The sequence below is a fragment of the Mastigoproctus giganteus genome, chromosome 3, assembly GCF_048544385.1.
Source record: "Mastigoproctus giganteus isolate SK-2022 chromosome 3, ASM4854438v1, whole genome shotgun sequence".
Lineage (NCBI taxonomy): Eukaryota > Metazoa > Arthropoda > Arachnida > Uropygi > Thelyphonidae > Mastigoproctus > Mastigoproctus giganteus.
In genome coordinates this window covers 188,069,825-188,091,854 of record NC_143577.1, presented here as the reverse complement: position 1 = coordinate 188,091,854, position 22,030 = coordinate 188,069,825, and the positions used below count along the sequence as shown (strand labels likewise).

The window sequence follows — 22,030 nt, the reverse complement described above, 5'->3', positions numbered from 1 at the left end:
AAAAAAAGTTCTGTCGACTCCGGTGAATGCTTAAGCAACAATTTATGTATGCCCATGACCAGGCCGTTGGGTGCAGGTATATTATCATTTATGGCGCAGAAATCTAGACCTCAACTGCCGCAACGCATCTGAGACAAATTTTTGCGGGCGAATTTTGGCTATTGAAGTGGATCATGTGGAAATTTCGGCTTCCCCCTGCACCAACGACCACCCAGATGGCAGCAGCTCTAAACATCAGACGTCTTCCTGCCATTATCCATGAGAAAAGACTCGTCTTTGCTGTAAAAATAATGGTTGCCATTATTTCGTACCCAGACTTCTGGACTAACTGCGGTTAGAGGATCCCGGTCCCAAGCCTTCGGGCCAATCCAGTCCTTCAGGCTACCCTAAAGCGGTTAAAGTTATTCGATAAGATTTTACCCGTGCAAATGCTGCGATACATATACTCCTTGGATGGCGACCTCTACAAGTTCGCATTGGATAAAAAATATAGGCAGAACTTACTCCATCGACTTCCTTCTTAGGACCACGTCACAGGACATTAAAACCTGCTTCCTAGGACCTGTCCATCACTGCCATGGATTCATCACTACAGTGTTCCAACTTTCTGCTCCTGCTCATATGACTCCAGCACTGTAAAAGGACTGCTCCCTTGAGAATAATTTAACATGATAACAAGCTGTTGTGTATATGTTCATATGTAAATTTTTCACTTGTTTTCCAATGTTTAATCCTACACTTGTATAATTAGTAACAATATTGTTTTTTTTTCTCCTATCTCATCCTTGTTTATTACATTGTATTAAGACTTTGTAACCTTGTATTAGCCTTTACTGTAAACCCCTGGCTTGTGGCCGTGAAGGGTATTGTGTACGGTGTGTGCGTTCTGTATGCAATAAAGAGCTATTCTTCTTCTTCTTCTTACATAGAACTCCAGAAAGCCGCAATCCTGAACATCTGTAAAACAGTTAGAGAATTTCACAACCAGTAATAGTAACCAGACGTACCAACCATCCCACGTACCTAGTTCCAGTACCCATCGTGGAATAGGATAAAATCCATTGTGAGAATAAAACAATAATAATAATAAATGTTAAATAATTAAAATGACTGAGACTTGCCAGTAAATGAGTTATAGGAATTTCCCTTTCTTTTCTCAATTTCAGCGAAGTACTTATTAGCCAAACATTGTTCATCGGAATCTCCTAACGTCTTCTTAATTACTTCAGCTTGATTTCTGTAAAGTAAAAGTAAATGCGGATTTTTCGGAAATTCTACGAATTGGCGAATACTAAAATTTACGCCTCTCATAAAAGTATTCTACACTGCTTGGCAAAATTAACAGAACACTTGGAAAACGTGGCGATACTAGTGCAGCTTACAACGAAGAGGGATAAAATTTGGTATAATGGTGTACCATAGAATAACGATGAAACGTTGAGGAGATTTATAACTGTCCGAAACGTCGGACAGTTATAAGGGAGATTTATAGGAGTTGTATAAGGATTACCAAAATGTCACATCACAGAAGTCGATACAAGATGCTCGAATATATGGTCACATGACATCAGTACGTGGTGTGATCCTCTCCAATGGCTAAACAGCCCTGACAACAGTAAGCCACGCTCGATATAAGGGTGTCCGTAGGATTCTGTGGCAACAAATTCCATTCTGCCACCAGCGCAAAGTTAGCTCACTAAGTGACCGAGAAGTTGGCTGTCGGTAGGTAACAGTACGCCCAAGTGCGTCCCTTATATGTTCGATCCGATTTAAGTCTGTTGTTCGTACTGGCCCAGGCAGCCTTTGGATATCTTCAGTTTAAGATATTCCCTCACCACTTAAAGTCTATATGCAGTGGTGTTCTCTTACATGAAAAGAAAATCTGGGCCAACCATACGCGTAAAAGTTGCACATAGGGTTTGAGAATTTGTCCATGATACCTCTGCGCAGTTACGGTACTCATATCAAAAACATGAAGAGAGTTCCGTCGTTGATCATTATTCCGCACCACACGAGAACACCGCCTCCACCGTAAGTGTCCCTTTCTCTGATGTTGAAGGGACGGTAGGCATTCCTCGTTGTCTCCAAATGAAATAACATCTTGGATCTAACTGTAGGCTTAAACAGGACTCATTAGAGAACAGAACTGTATCCAATTTGTCAAAGCTCCAAGTCACATGTTCATGGCACCAGTTTCGACGAGCCTGCGGTGGTTTGGAGATAATGGAATTCAAAAAATTTCAAATTATAATATTAGGGCCACCCGTAATTTCTTACATATACCCGTATATGTGTTATGTCTGTAAATTGCGTGTATTCTCTGGTCGATTTGCTTGTTTTTCTGAACCAAAAATCCCAGTTTCTGGGGGGAACCTTGCTATCTACGCCTGAGACCGACTAACTCGGCTACGGAAGAGATAACGGGACACAAACCACTAGCTTTCTTGCGTAGAATCCATTTGAATTGAGTCTTTTTAACACAGTCTGGTAGGAAATGTTTTCATCTGTGGCCACAGCAACCTTAAGAGACAGTTGATGAGAGAACATAGTAGGGTTCCGTCTCACTGTTAGAGCCAGAAAGCGGTCTGTTCTGGTTGACGTAGTAATCGGGCGACCTTGTCAGCTCTTCCCGTAATGGTTCCCGTCTACGGAAACTGCTTCCATAGTGCCGAAATGAGACTGCGTAACACTTTAAACCAGCATGCCACCCTCGCCTTCAAGTCGTCCAACGTCTGGCCATCTCAAAGAATCATCTGAACGATGATGACTTTCCATCCTGAGTACTGGAGATGTGGCTATCGCACTGAGCAAGCCAGAAAACGGGAATGAAGTGATGTGGTCGCAACCGGTGTTTTTATAGGCATGAATAATTTGCATAATGTGCGGCTCTGTAAAGTGATAGATCGATTTCTATTGGATACTGGGAATTTGCATGCCAAGATGCCGATTATATCAAATATTCGCCTTCGATACTGTTAAAAATAAAATATTTATGAAAAATGTTTCGTTCTGTTAATTTTTTCGAGCACTATACTACAAGGTTTTGAACTTTCAGTTGGTAATATAGTACTGTACTTGTAATGTAAATTCACGACAGCCGATCTTTTCTTACATCGTTGGGGTAGCACAGTTGGTAGAATCGCTGTCCTCCTCACAACGAATGGAAAAGAAAGATTTGAGCTGGAGTCCAGTCGATGATGTCAGGAATTTTTATGGGCCTTTTTCGCAAGCTGGCTGAGTAGGTCGGTGTCATGCAAGGTAGGCATTGTTTTTTCTGCCGGAAACTTGGTTTTTCGTCCAGCAACCAGAAAATCAACCTCAGAACACATGCAATTTACAGACAATATACCTGAGCAATATGGCCTTAATCGCCGTGAAATCCTAATACAACAACAACAATCTTTTCTTATAGGAACCAGTTATCAATTCCTACTGGTGAGGTCCTATTGTACTAAAAATATAATGAAAGAAATTTATAATTTTTAGGAAAATATCTTCCACCTTTTTCTTCACCTTTCCATAAATCTCACTCAGAAGCAGTCCTAGCAGCAAATTTAGCAAGCAAGGTACAATGCCCTCTGCCACTCATTTACAGCCATCTGATTTCGATTCCCATCGATGCAAGAATTTTTATGGGAGAATTTTTAAAGTTCTCTTTAATCAAGACTGCATTTTAGCCGAACTCAGATGGAGGAGTAGGTCCCCGTGAGTTTTCCCAGGTTTTTCATTCCATACAACATGCAATTCGGCCCGTGAACATACCCTTCCACAAACAAATACAAGATACAGATATCAGTGACAAGCTGTAGCTCCGTTTAATACATTATAAATAGATATCCCATTTACAGTACAGTATACACTATATTATCAAAAATAACCAGTCACCTGCATGTTTCAAAGAACCATTTATTAATACATTATTTAACAACGTGGTAACCCATTTTGGACCAGTCCTATTTCAACATGGAGGTCCATTTAACTGATTAATTAACTGATTGCGGAAGCTTGAAATTTGGTTGGGAGCCCGTTTGAAGGGGAATTTCCCGAATGAGAATACATTTTCCGCACGTTTGTTTTGTACAAACTTTGAACGCAAGTTTGGTTATCTTAGGAGATGCTCTTAGAATTTCTGGGAGAATTCTTCAGTAACACGTAATACAGAAAAACGAGGTGAAACTCTACCCAATAAGCACCAATAGCGACGAACTTGTAGATGCGGTTTATAGGAGTGCATCTTATTGTGTCTGCAGTCTTTGAACTATTTCAGAAGCCAGAACTCTGATTCCAAGATGATATTATTGTGGTAAAAGTGGCTGATGTCCAAATTTCAGCTGCATATAAAAGTGACGGATAGACAATGGTCTGAATGTAATTGACTGTATGCTCCTTCATCAAATTACTGCAGGCGTTTCCTGGAAATGCAATTAAATGAGCAGCACTGGTAACTAGAAGCTGAAGATGGCAACTGAAGCTGAACTTGGGGTTAAACGCTACTCCCAGATCGGTATGGTTCGTTGTTGTTTGTTTATTTGGTTTTTAGGAGCATTACAAACTAAGGCCATATTGCTCCGGGGATATGCGATGGTCATTCCCTGACCTTTCCGCATCCTCCGTATTTGGTGGTCACGGGCTGGAACCCCCGGTCTAATAAAGAAGCGTGTGCTACGCACTGCTGCTCCTGCCCACCTGCCGTAATGAGTGCTCTGGAATCTTCAGAACTGTATCCATGACGGGATCGACTAACAATCCTCAAGAAAGCGTTCCCTATTTATCTGATAACTTGTGATTATTCCATATGACATCTTACATCTTACATATGCATCTTACATTTGCATATCACGTTTAATTATCTGTTAATAATCGTAAGTGTAGGTTGTTATTTCTATGGGAAACTGTCAAAATTTACAAATTTGCTATATGGGTCAAAAATATTCAATATCAACTACAATATGAAAACTAAACAAATTCAATAAGCAAATAAAGATTTAATTACACAATATCAAAAATATTTTTGTATTTTCAAGTAGTTTAAAAAGTAACTGAAATAACTTAACTCAATACAGTTCCTAAATCTACTGGGGCGAAATTCAAGCTTGACAGATTAAGCGATTCCCAGTACCAAGGGATGGGCATGCTAGAACTTCAATCCACACTTCAAGAATCTAATTTTATCAGATATCCAAGGATTTCTCTTTGGCTGCCGACCTCGAACACACGATGGTGAAAGCACCCAACCTTTTTAAGATTGGGTGCTTTCACCCAATCTTAAAAAGATTGGGTGAAAATCTTGAGAGAAAAACTATGTACATATAATAAATCACCCATCGAAAATTCTCTTATATAAAGCTCCAGGATCAGACACACATAGCTTGCCCAAGCTTCTATTGGGATTCTCGGGATCTCGGGATCCCAATAGAAGCAGTGCAATAATCACTTACATCAGTGCCAGTGGTTACTGTTAATCTATTATTCTGTGTATACCCAAGTTAGAATTTTTTCCGACCAGCCTAACACTGTCTCAAAAGCACCCCACAAAAATTCTTGCACCCATTCTATTCAAACACCTTCCGTCCCTGTAAATGCAGCCTCTCCTGTAAGAAATACGGACCATGCCGAGAAAAATACTACTCCACGAGCTTGCAGTCTCTCCATAGCCGATATGATTGACAAGGATCTCATCAAATACTCCTCTTATTGTCTGTGAGCAGAATTGCTCACACACACATAAGAGGAGTGGTCAGATTTAATTCTAACTCGCGGCTTTTTCTCAACATCGCCCTGTATTTTTTTAAACAAATCCTCAGATCTCCTACTCTTAATATTATTAGTCCCAACGTGCAAAACAATACCACCTTTTGTGTGTCCTTAAAAGATGATAATTACTAAACATCGTCTTCAACCAGTCCCCTGATGTCGAAATTGTTTTAACCAAATAACCATTGTTGAAGTAAATGTAATAATTTATCTTACCTAATCAAATTCTCAGCAGCCATGATCAGTTTAATAAATGGTGAAAATCTGAAGAAAAGATATGATAATCGCCTTATCCAAGGGAAGTACATAAGCACACCGAAATGGCTAAACAGTTCCTGTCCTCTGTTTGTTATTTCTACCCCAAGGTTGATGACCGGGCTGTTGCGGGGAAGCCACTCTCCTAAAAGTACCGAAGTTACATTTTTTGCAACGCTACGAAGAAAGTGATCTTTTGGGTAGAAAGGCTCACCGTTGAATTTCTCAAAATCCTCGATTAAGTCCATTAGTTCTTTCTGTAATTGAATTATACGCTAAAGTTATTTTTAAGATATTTATAAACTATTTATTAAATAATAATAATTTAATTACTATTCAGGCAATTACAGATAGAGTAATATATTGACGCCTCATGGCTTTAGTTGCCAGAGCACTTAACACGCACTTAACATAACTTAACCTGACTTCACAAATTGTGTTACTATCATCGTGCAGTTGTTCGTATGCCGAAGCTGCCTGCCATCAATTTAACATTTCTAATAATCTTATTTCATATAACCAGGAAACCACAGATTGGCATACTTCCATTTCTACTTTATCGAACCACCCACCTCTTACTTAATGACATTCTGGAAAGGGATTCTCCTGAACAGGCTGATAAAAGAAGAACTAATTTAGTTTATAATCCGAATTCTGATACTGAATTAATTGATACTTTAGAATTAAGACAAGCTTTCTCGAAATTGCATTCTGGTAAATTCCCAGGACCTGTTCCCCAATATTCTTTTGAATATGTTTAATAAGTGTTTACTGAATCCATTTTCTCCACTTTTGGAAAGTGACCCTATTTAAGATTATTCATAAACCAGGAAAATCTACTTCGGATCCAAGAGCGTATAGGCCGTTCTTTCTGTTGGCAAATTTGAGCAAACTTTATGAATTACTACCTGCTTCTAGGATCTTTTCCAACTGCAGGATTTTTACTCCTCAAACCAGTTAGAAAGGAAGAATCATGTGAGGATGGTGTTGCCACTTTTGTTCATCGCATAAACACTTCCAGCGAAAATTATAAGTTAGCTATTTTCGTTTACTTCGAGGGTCTTTATCCCCTTTCGAAGGAAAGCGCCCTAAAGAGTCTTAGTACGTAAACTAGTACATAACTACAGAATGGTTCAAGTGATATCTGAACAGCAAATAATTCGAGGACCTATGAGAGGGCTGTGTTCTGGACCTGCTTTTCTGGAACCTTGTACTTGATAAGTTGCTTCTGAAAAACTTTGAGCGAGTTTCTATGGCATATGCTGATGATACTATTATTTTTATATCTGGAAGATCCAGAAAGCTCCTTGAAGAAAAAGCTGCCATGTGACTTTCTGACTTAATAAATTGGGCCGCTATAAATAAACTAACAATTCCTTCAACCAAAACCAATATGATCGTATTCAAGGGTAAATTACACAGCAGAACACCTCTGAATATAAAGATTGATGGAAAGTAAATATATCCTAGTGAAAAATCTAAAATATTTAGGAGTTCTTATAGATGACAAACTCAGTTTTCTACCTCCGATTAATTATGCAACCAAGAAACTTAAAAATTTACAGTAGCAATGATCAGATTTACCAGAACTGACTGGAGTCTCACCAAAGGCACATTACTACTATAATACAAAGCCATCTTCATCCCAACAGCCACTTATGCTTGAAGTGCATGGATTACTAAAGCCACAAATGTCAAAGTAAAAGCAAATTATGCTTTTAGCATAGTACAGCCTCCTCTGTTTCTTTGCAGATTTTTGCTGGCATTCCGCCTCTTGACTTGCATGCAATATACTTTAGATTATGCAATAGACTAAAGAAAACTATCGCTATTTCTATTCTTGGAATTGAATGCAATATAACAAATGACATCAAGATTGGGAAATCACGGATCTGGAACGCGCACATAAACATATCGGAGAGGGGTTTAGATAACAGCGTCACCTATAATGTTGCTCGGCTAATAATCCCGATGTGACATTTACTTCTAACACGTTTTTCATCTGTGGTTTTATGAGGTTGAATGAACGGTGTTGTTATGGATGATCAGTGATTATGGATGATGTTGTCATGTCAAATTATTCCAATTCAGTATTAAAAACAGCAATTTACGCAACTGTGATTTTGAAGAAAGGGAACCATGTTCCCTTTCAATGCCCTTAATATTCAGGATACAGAATTAAATTAATCATCTCTGGTTAATAATCTTAACGAAGGTAAAGAATCTATTCGTCCAGGATTTGGCTTTTATTTCTAAAACTTTTTTGTCAGTTGTTTTATCCCTTGATGACAACACCATTCATAATCATTGGACATGGTTCTGTGAAGGCCAAATCATTCCAACTGGGTATTAAAACAACGAAAGTGCAACTGCAGTCTTGAAGTGACGTGGAATCACGTTCTCTTTCATTGCCCTCAATATTCAGAATACAGAATTAATTTACACAACTCAGATTAATAATCTTAACGAATCAAGAATCTATTTTAATTGAAAACTTAACAAATTCAATGCACTTAAACAGTTTTCATCCCAAGTCATTGGAAAAAGGAAACAAATTAGTATTGTTTTCAACGTCATCAGCAACCCTTTAGTTGCCAACTCTAATATATTGGCTACATTTCCTTCTAGATGACTTTTCTTCACACGTTATAGGATCATCCCATGTTCTTTGAGATAACTTTTGGAAGGTTTACTTGATCTGTGGCTATATACAATAACAATCGTGAACTTAATTTTCGTCTATACAATGGAAAACGCATTATTCTTGTAATTTTATGTCCTGGAATGGACAGAGCTTTGTTCTGTGCAAAAGACACTGAAGTTCTACAGAGTGTCTATAAATTATTGACCTGATTATGAAGCTCGATTAAAATTTTATTGTAATAAGTACCGTAAAACGGTCTGCTGTACTTAATTAAGCACTTCAAAGAATTTCTTGTCACACAACCGCACTTTAGTAAACCTTCAGATGGGCACCTTTTGTAGGACGTAGAATGTCAAGATGGTAGCCAATTTAATTCCAAGTGTTTTGAAGCATCTCTTAAGAAATGGAAGTTAATGTTTAATCCGGTCTTTTAACGACATTATTAACTTTTTTTTTTCCATGGACCTTATCCCATACAAAGAACTCCGTAGGTGTGATATCCCGGGGAACGAGGAGGCCATGAAATAAGACCATCCATTGGTTATATATATACATGTATTTTTTTTTTATTGAGGAACATGCAAGCTCTACTCTGGCGGTGTCCCATCCTGCTCATAGAACACATGGGACTGCATATTTTCCAGCTGAGGTGCAACGTGCAATTCGGGCATATCGAGGTAATTTGCAGAGTTCACAGTATTTTTGTGGAATAAACTTATTTTTAATTTTTAATTTTTTTTTAACTTTTCTTTTTAAATGGTCCAAGCATTTTTTTAAATGCTTGGACCAAGCACCGTCCAAACTAAAGGACAGTGCGCACCACACGTTTACTTCTTTACCTTGGGACTATCACGCCCGTGATTCTCGTATTCCAAAACACGAACTGACTTGAGATTTTTAGATACTCCCATGCGGCAATTGTGTCTCTTAACTTTACCAGAGAGGTGGAATGTGGTACTGTCGCAATACTGGAATCGAAGCTGCTAACTGCATGAGAAAAAATTTATTGAATTGCTTTGATAACTGCAGCAAACCATTTTAAGTACCTATCACAATAAAATTTTAATCGAGCTTAATCAGGTGAATAATTTATAGGTATCCTGTGCATTGGACTCCTACATATAGTACTGTATATTCCCTCTAGCTTTTTCTTTCTTTTTTTTATCTTTTTTTTTATTTCTTCATTTTTTGTTCTCCTTTCTTCTTGGTACATTGGTTGTGCAGCCAGCGGCACAGGATTTTGTTGGCATCCACTGGTATTGCACCACCAGTAGATGCAGGATTATTTGTGGTTTCTCCACAGACAGGTAGAAGAGGCCCGCCTCCTCGTTAGCTAAGGACGGGTAGATATAAAAAAAAAGCAGTACGTGATAGTCAAGGTCGGCCACGATACATGCATAGTTGTGGTCCAACTCCTCTTGTCATAAACGGACACTGGACAGGCTTTCCAGGTGTTCGCCTTCATGCTGACAAAGTGCCAGCACGAAGATTTAAAAATTCTTAGTTTTTAAAAAAACTGAGAATTTTAATTCTTAGTTGTTGTTTTTTAATTTAAAAAATGTACTAAAATAAATGAAATAATAATAATAATATAATTTAATAAATTGATTCAATAATAAAAATTCAAAAATTAATTTTTAATTTTCCTTTTTTTTTATTTTAAATTATTTCAATTTTTGGCGTTATTAACCACATAAAAAATAGATGGAGTCTGTGAAATCCTAAAAATTAAAAACTTTTTATTGAAATATCTCCTTTCAGAAATAGCTTACTAGGAAATGTTCAGGCACTCTTTGACACAGGATTTGAAGGACAGTCAAAGGACATCTACAAAACTGGCCAGCGGAAGTGTATTGAGAGGTGTCAAAAATGTGTCAGCTTATCTGGTGACTATGTTGAAAAGGTGTAAAACATGGTGTTTATTTCAACGTTCTATAACAACTACGTCTGGGTGAACACAAATCTTTTTTGAATCACCCCTCTGTATACATGCTGGCAATGTGCATCACCACTTATTCTACTAGTAGTGCAGATAACGGATATTACACAGTCCAGGCTTGTTGGTTGGTAAAGAAAATAGAATCATTTCACAACTAGTGTGTGTGTTTGTATGTGTTAAGCGCCGAACGTAATTAAGGTTATAAAGCATCAGTATACTGTTTTCTCTAATTCCTTGTATTCATCGGTCGAATTTTCGGTTTGCTAGTAGAAGTACCCCAGTTGAGAAATAGAACCATGCTGCTTTGCCCGAACCGAAAAACGATAAAAGTTCTTCCCATGAAGGTAAGATTCGTACCTACACCTTTTCCTCATGGTATGCAAGACGGAGATCGTAATCGTTGTGCTAACTGCAAGGATCTTCTTGGAACACGCATGTGATTTCTCAGGATAACAAAAACCACCATTGTATACCCTCTACAGAAAACTTCATCAAAAGGGCGTTTTTTCAAGAAGGCCAGCTGTCTCTGTTCCATCCACCCTTTTATATAAAAGATCCTGTTCCAGTTGATTTCTACAGCATGTCGACTCCAGGAGCAATGAGCCATGGCAATTCATGAATTAGCCGAGGTAATCTACAAATGGATGCTCGATGCATCTGGAAGAAACGGTACTGATTAGAATTACACTTAGCGGACGTACAATCTCCATATGTTTTTTTTTAAAAACTTCTCACAACTCTGAGGTGTCGAAATGATACCCTTCAACACCAGTTCGCTTTTGAATGAGCAAATATTCCAGTTTTTCATTTAATGGATGATAATGCATATTCTCGCAGAACTGTCGTAGTGAATCAAGAGACAGAAGAATACAGCTCACATGTAAATCCAGCCAGAATCCCAGTCCTCAATCCAATACAATATTCTCAGAATTCTCTAGACATGGAGGTCACAAGCGCAGCAGCCTCCTCTCAGAAACCTCAAAGTATGTTTCTAAGAATTACCAATGTGATATTTTTAGCGGTTCATAGATGTAGGTTATTATAGTATTAGCATAAACATTTAATATTCCTTTTTAATAGCTTTATTAACATCTTTAATATATCATTAATATACCTTAAATAAATAACAAGCGGACATTCCATTTCATTTATTATTTATAGTATTACAACGTAATCAAACATTTTTATCAGATTTACAATGCACAGTGACAGTTTCATATTTTAAAGCAATAAATAAATGTTACAATTCCGTTTAGCTAAACAATCATGTTTATAACTGAAAGGAAGACAACGAATTATACATTTTCAAACTCTTCATGTGTATGGTTTGATGAACTTGGAGACGTATTAAAATCAAATGAAAATTGAAAGATGTAATGAAATGAAACGATCGCCATTGGGAAGAGACTAGATTGGTTCGTAATTGTAACATCTGTTTGTAATATTCGTTGTAACACTGGAATTTGTAACATTTATTTATTGCCTCAATTAACTGATACTTCCCTAAACCAGTAACAAATAGCCAACCCATAATACTGTGAAAATAAAAATTCATATATACACTTAAAACTAATATTATAAATAATTTATACATTTTATAAACATAAATTCGGTAAATGTATAAAATAATACCTGTATATTTTCTTCCATTTTACCTTTGCCATACTCTAATTCCTTCAGGACACGGGAGATAAATTTTCGCTGTTCTTGCCACTCCAAACCGTTCACAGAACCGACACCTAAAGAAACAAAATAGCATTTTAGCATTACGTTATTACTGCCAAAAGGATACAAAAATAAATAAAAATTTTGTGTAATAACGTTAGCTTTAAAACAAAAAATATCAAGAAATATGTGTCCGCGTTAAGGGCCAGAGCAACTAATTCTATGAGGAGTCAGTATAATGTGTCTGTATTTGTATATATTCTTCGGTCCGTTTGCCGGTCTAAAAATCCGAGTGCCCGACAGGGAAACTATTCAAACCTGCCTCAGACTGACTAATCTACCTACGCAGTGAATAAAATCCACAAAAATTCTTCTCGTCTTGAAAGAAATTTAAACGAAGGCCTTTTCCACTCGGATGGTATGATGTCGTTTGTGACAACCGTGCTACTAGCGCGGTAAAGGGGCCCTTGTGGGTAGCACAGATGGTAGGATCGCCGCTCTCCCCATACCCGTGGAAACCACCTGAGTTGGAGTCCCATCGATGATGTGAGGAATTGTTATGATCTTTTAATCAGGATTCATGAGCGTTTCTGTTTTGTTTCAGTGCCTGGACTTCTCACCCACCACGGAGCCCAAATAGGTCGCCCACTACCCGGCAAACAATAAATAAGCATGGGAGTGGGACTCCAGGGTTACCCAGACATCATATCCACACTGCCGCCAGCCTAAATTTCGTCCTCGAACCATGAGGGTAGGGGCATGGCATTGACACGATTGACCCTTGCAAGCAAACCCACTAGCCGATTGATTCTAGCCAGACCATCCAGGACCACCCGTCTTGTCGAAGCAGAGGCCAAAGTGGTGGGTTGAAGCTGGGCCCCCTTAACCACCAGGATTCCCCTTTCCAAATTTACCCGGGTGGTCGCAGCGCACGGCAAACGCCGGATTCCATTGATGTTATCCTGGAACTTAGGCTGTGGACGTTAGATCCCAGTGATTCTAATCTGGAGGACCAGCAGCGTCTCTGGGAGGTCACTCACCATGTACAGGTGCCGACCTCGTGGGGATTCTATTGATTAGCGTCAAAGTTAAGATTACTGACCTTCCACAGTATGTGGAAAAGGCCTGGGTTTGAATAATCCCGTATCAATGGCAGCTTTCATCGGCTTTTTTTCATAAAGTGGGAGACTTCGTCGGTCTCGAAGTAGGATTCCATTGCATTTCCTCCACGAAACACGGTGTCTTCTCCAACAAGTAGAACACATACAATTAGACATAATATCCTGAAATTACAGCTTTAGGTACTTTGACTCTTAGCACGCACACACACACACACACACACACACACACACACACACACACACACACACACACACACACACACACTTTGACTACTAAACACGGCGATGTTCTTGTATTCTCTCTATCTTGAGAACTCTAACGTATTTGTAGTCGTCCTGGAGTATTACAGAAAATTTATTTAATCTTCCTGTATTTTTACGCTAGTAAGACTTACAAATCTGAGCATTTTCCCTAGTTGATAGGATGAGAACAAACGTAAGCAAAGGTGGAAGGGTGGCGTCAATGCGTCACAGAGAAATGGCTAGCCTTATCTGACACGAGGTGATATCAGGTGGTAAATGACTGTCACGCTCGATGCATTACTGTGGGGGTGGGGATTCTGTACTTTTATTTCTTTTATTTATTTATTATATATATATATTATTTATCCCCCGTTTTTTTAACCCCTCCCACTTTAACACCTGACTTGTTTGATTTCAGAAAATCCCAGACTCAAGGGGACCCCAAATATAATAGGTATTCTTTCACTGAACTGGCTGAGGTTCGGAATGACAGACAAACTCATGAGTGTTGAATATAACAATGTTTATTGGCATATCATACATAAGAAAACTTGTAACAAAATCTAACTGAATACCATATTTAGTGGGAACTTGTTATCCTACTAACGTTTAAATGTGTATATATCGTGTAATCAAAATCAAAGTATATCATCAACAACTACCCAATTCTAATACATATATATATATCATTGTGTCTCTTCATGTTCTACATAGGTTTCAGTAGGTCATGGTATTCACCACACACAATCCGTCTCTCTTTACTCCTAAACAGTCCGTATAAATGAATAAACAACTACCAGCTAATGAACAGGCTATAAAATTCACTAAGTGTTCGTTTCCCAAAATTGTTAGGAAAATACATATATTCAATCATCTTTCCTTGTGGCCAGGTCAACAATCAACAATAATCAACTAAATTAATTAGTTACCTTCCTGTTCAGCCAATCAACAATCCCTTAATGGTCTACCTGTTTAATCAATCTCCACTCCAATAAGGTATACTCATTATAAATCAACATTCTCAATAATTCAAATTTCAACTTCTAACTCCACACTAGTTAGTAATCCATTACCTAATTTTTAACAATTCTTAGTTACTTATTAGATCATTTCCTTCAATCAAATATTAATACAGAACTTCACTTCCAACTTACAGACTAACTTACACCTTAACTACTTTACTCTTATTCTCTCCACTAGACTGCTTATCTTTCTTTATGTATTACATCTTTACATTTATATATATATTTATTACTTAGACATTTCCTCCTAAATTTTATATAGTTCTCCTATAGTCCTTTTCCTTATTAATTTAGGTTCTTTTATTTTCAGTAAATTTCTTAACACTTACGTAATTGATTGGGCATTTCTCCCTGCTCGGTCTCCTTTCTTGTCTGCCCTCGGCGTGGACTGGAATGCGGAAGGCTGCCCATCCGGGAAACACTGTAATCTATCTGATGTTTCCCTACCGGGTACTGCACTGCTGGACTTATATCAGGATCCTATATTCTTTCTTAGTCTGCATAGCGTCCGTTGACTGAGGTATTTTCCGAGTCGGCCAGTCGCTCAACAGCTCATTTAATTAAATTTGCCTCTAGAATTCTCTGTGTGCGTTTCTCCTTTCTTCCTCCTCTAGTCTTACACAAAGTTCTTATCACAAATTCTCCCCACTACAACTTCCATCTACCCCAGGACTGCAGCCACCACCCAAACTAGACCACAACTCTCTTCGAAACTCCCACTACAGCTTCCATCTACCCCAGGACTGCAGCTACCACCCAAACTAGACCACGACTCTCTTCGAAACTCCCACTACAGCTTCCATCTACCCCAGGACTACAGCTACCACCCAAACTAGACCACGACTCTCTCACGAACTCCCCCACAAACCTCTCTCTTGATTCCCTTCAAAATTCCCTCCGCTTTCTTCCTGGCCAATCGTTGACATTCACACCCCTTCCTTCGCGATTCTTATTCGTCTCTTCTCCTCTTCCGTGGGCGTGTCATGCCATCCTTTATGTCAGAACTTCCGTTTGTCTAGCAATTTCTGGAACTTTCGCGAAAAGCAAACGGAAGTTCCGGTCATCTAAGAAAGTTCCAGGCCTTCCTGTGACCTCACTCTCACATCCATTACTACGTCGCCCACACCTGCTAGAGTCGCACCGTGAAATTTTTAAGAGGGTGCGTCCGTACTCAGTGCCCTTTCTAATGAGTATATGCCCCTGTCTTAAGTGGGATTTGTTTCGGTCTATTATACTTAACGACTCACTTAAGGAATCCTTTACAAACGAGAGATACAACTAGAGCTGGGCGTGGCTGGAATAAACTTCCAATTTGCAGTGTTTCCTAACACATGATATTTGAGCTGCAACTGACTGTTTACACTACAATTAATTCTCCCAATATTTAACAAAACTTTATTAAATTAATGTAAGGATGGGTCCTTACATTACCATCACTTTACTTAATACTTGGAGAAATGTTAACTAAAGTAGTGTACTTTATGTTTTTTTTTTTTTTTTTTTTTGAGGCAATGATGGACCTTTGAGGCAATGATGTCCTTTGAGGCAACAATGGGCATTATGTAGCGACAAAATATTCCTTACATTTCCAGGATACAACTTTCAAACGGTTGAGGCAGGCCGATTTTTCAATTGTGTGAACAATTAGAAAAATCTTCGCACATCTCCCTTTTCAGTGCAATGATGATGAACAGTTTATGTAATAATATATTTTGCAATTTTTAACTAAGTTATGTCTATTTATTAAAAAAAATAGTATCATAAATTCCTGTATCACATAAATAAGTCACGTATTTTGTGATTCAGAGAAAAAAGTTGAAATTCAACAAATAACCGACTAGATTTTCCGTAAAAATTTTAGCAAAACTAGTATACTTACTTTTGGTTCCTGGAAGAGGATGAAGGAAAAATGGTTCTGGTCTGTCCAGTGTTGTTGATTTTGTATATGCTTCTTTCACACTTTTGAATCCTCCCAGAACCACAACCAAACGGCTTCCAATGTACAAACTGGAAAAAGAACAGTAAAGTGAATAATCTGTACAAAGACTGGATCTCATTAAACCTCTGTTCCTTATCCCCTTATACAAGGGGATAAGGCAATGATCAGGCCACACCTTGAGTACACAGTGCTCAAGGTGTGAATGACGTTTCCGAAACAGCCACGAATCGACATATTTGCTGCATCGAAGCGTGTCAGCGGTGTGCCTACAATTTTAATTAAGAAATAGAAATGAAGAAATTGTTTTTGTCATCAACGAAGCTCTGGTTGGGCTGACGATCAGATTCATTTGTGAAAATCCTCATTCACATTCACTCGATGAAATTGGTATCGTACTGAGAGCATTCATCAAATGCTCTTCAATTTTATCGAAAACCGTCTTTTCAATTAGGTAGTCCCGAAATGGACGAATTGTATCTCTTTCCTTTAACTGAAGCCTAATCCACAATTATCTAACTTCATTCTCACCAAAGGCCAACATTTCATGGAAAATGTAACGCACTAACTTTTCTCGAATCACTGAGTGATTCGAGGAAAATTTCTAACTTTGAATATGTCCCTTGTACGAGAAAAGGTTGGACATCACTGCAGTAGAAGGTGAACCAAAGCCCATTGGAAATACCCCTTGATCTGCTCACTGTTGACCAGCGCGACTTCTCCGTATGTGCGACAGGTGGTCGGATAGGTTTTACCAGGTACCCCTAAGTTGTAGAATGGTAATCCCTTTGGCTCTCTCAATTCTTGCTTAGCAGCAACACTAATTTCCTAAATTGGCTGAAGGCCAGAAGTGCGAACACTGTGTACGCAGTTAAGTCTCTCCTAAGCCGTTCGTTATATGAAAATTTTCTTCGCTCAACTGAAACCAATTTAAATGTAATTCCCAAGGAAATTCAAAACGAAATTCTCTCTAAAAGGAGTTCGTTAAACAGAGGTCCGACTGAATCGTTTAGAATTCTAAAAATGATTATAAAATTTTATATAGAATATATCTTAACAATAGACAGTGACATGCAAATTTAGTTAAATAACTTGAAGCTTATTTGAAAAGTAGATAAACGTGCGAAAAAATTTACAGAATATTACAAATTTCGAAGTGTACTACATCCAAATGTCACAGGTCACTGTTAATAAAGGTGCCGGTACGCCGTTCCATTGCGTACCGTCTCAAAAAAAGCACTGAATTGATAACTAAATCCTTTAAATATTAGTTGAAGGTCAAGCGGTTGAGTTCCTGCTAGAACTTGTAATGAAGGAGTAGATACTACTCTGCACGTTCTTAACATGGTCAATAGAAAAAAATCATCGAGCAGTTGCCAATCGTTCTTAATCCAATTTCCTTTTATTTCTATTTTTCTGGCGCAAGATCAACTGAGTGCGACACAACCAAGGCCATAATAAAAAAAAGAAAACAAAGATTTTTTTGAGTTCCTGCTAGAACTTGTAATGAAGGAGTAGATACTACTCTGCACGTTCTTAACATGGTCAATAGAAAAAAATCATCGAGCAGTTGCCAATCGTTCTTAATCCAATTTCCTTTTATTTCTATTTTTCTGGCGCAAGATCAACTGAGTGCGACACAACGAAGGCCATAATAAAAAAAAGAAAACAAAGATTTTTTCGTAAACTTCCAGGTAGGTTACGACATCAAAATATGTATACAAATATAAAATACATAGTCTCCAACTACATACATAAATTATATGCATTTCTAAAGATTAATCATTTGTAAAAATAGAAAAATATCTGACACTTCGTCATTGTCTGACAAAATCTTGCTGAGCGTATAAAGCCAAGTCAGATGAGTAAAAGCGGTAAAACATATATTTCTTACACTGATAAAATGATCGCATTCAATGAAAATATGTTTTATCGTTAAAATGGTGTCAGAAGAGTCGCACACAGGAGGGTCATCTGACATAATTCATTTGAAGTTTGTCTATTCCACGAATCCTGCCATTGGGACCCTATCTTGTGTATTATTCGCCTGAAGTCTTTATAGGGGACTAACAGGCAGTGTTTATTAGTGGAAGTTGCTGATTTGGCTGCAGTATCAGCCAAATCGTTTCCGTTAATCTCAATGTGGCCAGGAATCCAGCAGAAGCGGATATCGAGTTTACGTTCATAGAGAAGGGTGTATCTTCTGCTGAACCCGAGACAGTGTGGGATGAGAATTCTATCTCAAAGATAATAAAGTCTGTAAAACGCTCAAGGAATCGGAACATATCATAAACCATTGGTATCGGCAAGGTCTCGTTTGCTCCAGGCTACCCCTATTGCGTACAGCACTGCCGCTTCCGGGAGAATCTGCTCTGATATAGTGATGTATGGGAAGACAGCAGCAGAGATCCTACATGTGATCCCGACTTCGAACATTCTGCATAAACTGGGAAGAAGTCAGAATGTTCAGCTCGTTATGATGAAAAGAGTTGCTGGCAGACAGATGATGGAGTGCCTGACTTTACCCAGTTATTAAAATCGCATGCCAAAACGTACGCATGCCATTGTGGAAGATGTTGCTTTGGTGAATGGGCAACCTTGTCTACCGTAATGTTAAGCTCTCTGAGCTCTTGGATACGTATACTAAATGGACGATTGACAGTCTGACTGGAGTTGTCCAAATTTTCCCTGCCTGGATGAAAAACTAATGGTCTGGCAGCGATTTTAATTTTAAAACATACGTTAGAGACAACTGCTTACGTCAAAGCGATAACGGTGGTTCATATTCTTCCAGTATAAGCTCTGGAGAGGACATGTTCGAAATACTTCAGTAGCGATACTGATAGCCTGATGATGGACAGGATCCAGCCATAGAAGTACACTGTTTCTGGTTGATGCGTATATCTGAGACCCGTAGTCTAGTTTAAATTACAAGAGCACGGTAGACGAGTAGTACTAGAAAAGCTGATTAAAGGTGTTATTTCATCAGGACAATGCATCTGTTCACACATCGGCTGTTTCCGTGACTGCAATTCTTCAGGCTACTACTGAATTTTGCCCTGTCCGCCATACTTGCCAGTTCTAGCCTCATATGATTTCCAGCTATTCTCGCAACTAAAAACAACTTAATTGGAAGAAAATTTGGGTCGGTTGGTGAGGTGATAGCGACCAGCCTTTTTTTCAGGACCTTCAAGAAAGCGACTACAAAACTGAGGTCATGAATCTGGAGCATTTCGGGAAAAAATGCTTTGAGTGACAAAGAGACTACATCTGATTATCCGATGTAGTCTCTGTTTAAATCCCTTCATATACCTCTATATACTGTACATACATACATATATACGCGTGTGTGTGTGTGTATATATATATATATATATATACATATATAGTAGTAATGTGAACCTGTTAAGAAGCAAAATAAGCAGAAAAAGAAAAATAACAAAAGTTATCGTATGTCTAATGTCCCAAAACGCGCAGTGCAATAGTAGAGGAAGCAAAAGGATATAAATAATGTGTGGTTTGTAAAACAGAAAAAGTGTCTGTGAAAATAGAAATGAAAAGTACACACAGTGCCTGAACTAAGAGAAGTTTAAGGGATAATCGAAAGTGGAAGTGAAGTAGTGGTTAAACAAGTGAAAGAATTTGAAAAACCTAGTACAAAAATAAACTGGGACTGAGGAAGCAAAAAAAATAAAAATTGTACAAAAATAAAAATGAAAAATAATAAATAAGTAAATAACATTGTATTCAGATATAGGAGGGCAATTTTAGCAAGAGGTCGAATCAGGGGATGGCAAATATGCAAAATCTGAATATAGTAGATGAAAAAATGATACATACTCAGGAAATTCATCAGGGGACTACTCCTGACCACATATCAGGCACTGCGTTTCCAAACTAGTCTAAATACAAATTTACAAAAGTGTAATGTGAAATAGAATGCAAATATATCTACACACACACACACATATATACAGGGTGTTTCAGTTAAACGTTTCAGAACTTCTAAGAGGGGTAGGGTACATCCTGACAACTCGAAATCATATAGCAATGTGGGGTCGGAAATGCTTTCCTGAAGCGGTGTTGTACACAGAAGCACCATAAAGAAAAGAGACCGTAAGTGAGAAATCGTTTTAATAATACATGAAAAGAAGCAAAAGGTACATGGATTAAAGTAAGTGTTCGAAGTTTCTTCCACGGGCTACAATGCACGCCTCACATCTCCGACGCATGGACATCCGAACATTCTGGAATACTCCAGGCGAATTTCGAATTTCTTCGGCAGCTACTGCGATTCTTGCAACCAGCTCCTCAGCATTGTCAACAGGGGTGTCATAAACTAGCGATTTCATATTACCCCAGAAATAAAAATCAAGACATGATAGGTCGGGTGACCGAGCAGGCCAACGCACGGGACCACCACGTCCGATCCACTGTTGACCAAATGTGACATCCAGGTAGTTACGAACATCTCCGCTATAATGGGCAGGGGCTCCATCGTGTTGGAACCACATTGTCTGTTGCGTCGATGCAGAAATCTGTTCATCTCTCAAAAGTTGTGGCAATACTTGCTGCAGAAAGATCAAGTAGATAGGTCCGGTTAGACGACACGGTAACAGGTAAGGTCCGATGAGGTGATCTCCCATAATACCGGCCCATACATTGACCGAAAATCGAATCTGTGCTGCACGACGTCGCACGACGACTTCTGTGTACAACACCGCTTCAGGAAAGCATTTCCGACCCCACATTGCTATATGATTTCGAGTTGTCAGGATGTACCCTACCCCTCTTAGAAGTTCTGAAACGTTTAACTGAAACACCCTGTATATATATATATGTGTGTGTGTGTGTGTGCGTACATAAACATATATATACATATATAAGAAATAATATATGTATTTTTTTTTTCTTTCCAACAACTTACCTGAATATCTCGCCATATTTTTCCGCAAGTTTCATGAGTTGAAAATGGTTATTCTTTTTAAGAAATGGCCAGTATCCCAGAAGAGGCAAACCAACTGGACCAGGAGGTAGTCTCTTCCTCGGCGACAAGCGAATATAGGTAACGTAGAGAACGAAAACAATAACCAATAAACCGACTGTAGCATACATCTTGATATATTTTTCCCCAAAATATTCAGATACTGAATTCGTAGTGCTGGATTTCTTCAACACAGCTCAGCATCGCTGACCAGCAAGCTACGCTGAGATTTACAGGCAGGAAATTACAAATCTATTGTTTTTATAATTATCTGATTACCTGTACCATTATTATCTTATTGTTTTAAGCATCATACTTGATCATCTTAAGCGTCTTACGCCTCATCTCGTCGTCTTAAGCGTTTTTCGTCGTTATCATATGCGTCTTCTCCTTCTTGCTGTTCTTCTTCTTCCTCCTCGCCACCTTTTATGGCTTCGAGGTAAAAAAAAAAGTGTAAAGTGTATTCG

At 38.4% G+C, this 22,030-nt stretch overlaps 1 protein-coding gene across 1 annotated transcript; it reads right to left on the bottom strand.

Moving 5' to 3' along the window:
• Positions 1 to 1,101: 1,101 nt before the first annotated feature.
• Positions 1,102 to 21,694, bottom strand: LOC150088475 (cytochrome P450 18a1-like). The gene is made up of 5 exons (XM_090370171.1): positions 21,507 to 21,694; positions 16,523 to 16,650; positions 12,225 to 12,331; positions 5,971 to 6,266; positions 1,102 to 1,237 (listed from the first exon to the last, which is right to left on the bottom strand). Exons 1-5 carry the CDS (start codon positions 21,692 to 21,694, stop codon positions 1,102 to 1,104), a joined length of 855 nt encoding a protein of 284 aa, XP_090226297.1.
• Between the last annotated feature and the right edge of the window lie 336 nt (positions 21,695 to 22,030).

Bases quoted from the DNA above. Each gene is read 5' to 3' on its own strand.
- LOC150088475 (XM_090370171.1), bottom strand. From the start codon at position 21,694: ATGTATGCTACAGTCGGTTTATTGGTTATTGTTTTCGTTCTCTACGTT. The intron at 12,332-16,522 runs GTAAGTATACTA...TTGTTTCTTTAG, and splicing joins TCCTCTTCCAGGAACCAAAA to GTGTCGGTTCTGTGAACGGT. The intron at 6,267-12,224 runs GTATTATTTTAT...ATTCAATTACAG, and splicing joins AAATGGAAGAAAATATACAG to AAAGAACTAATGGACTTAAT.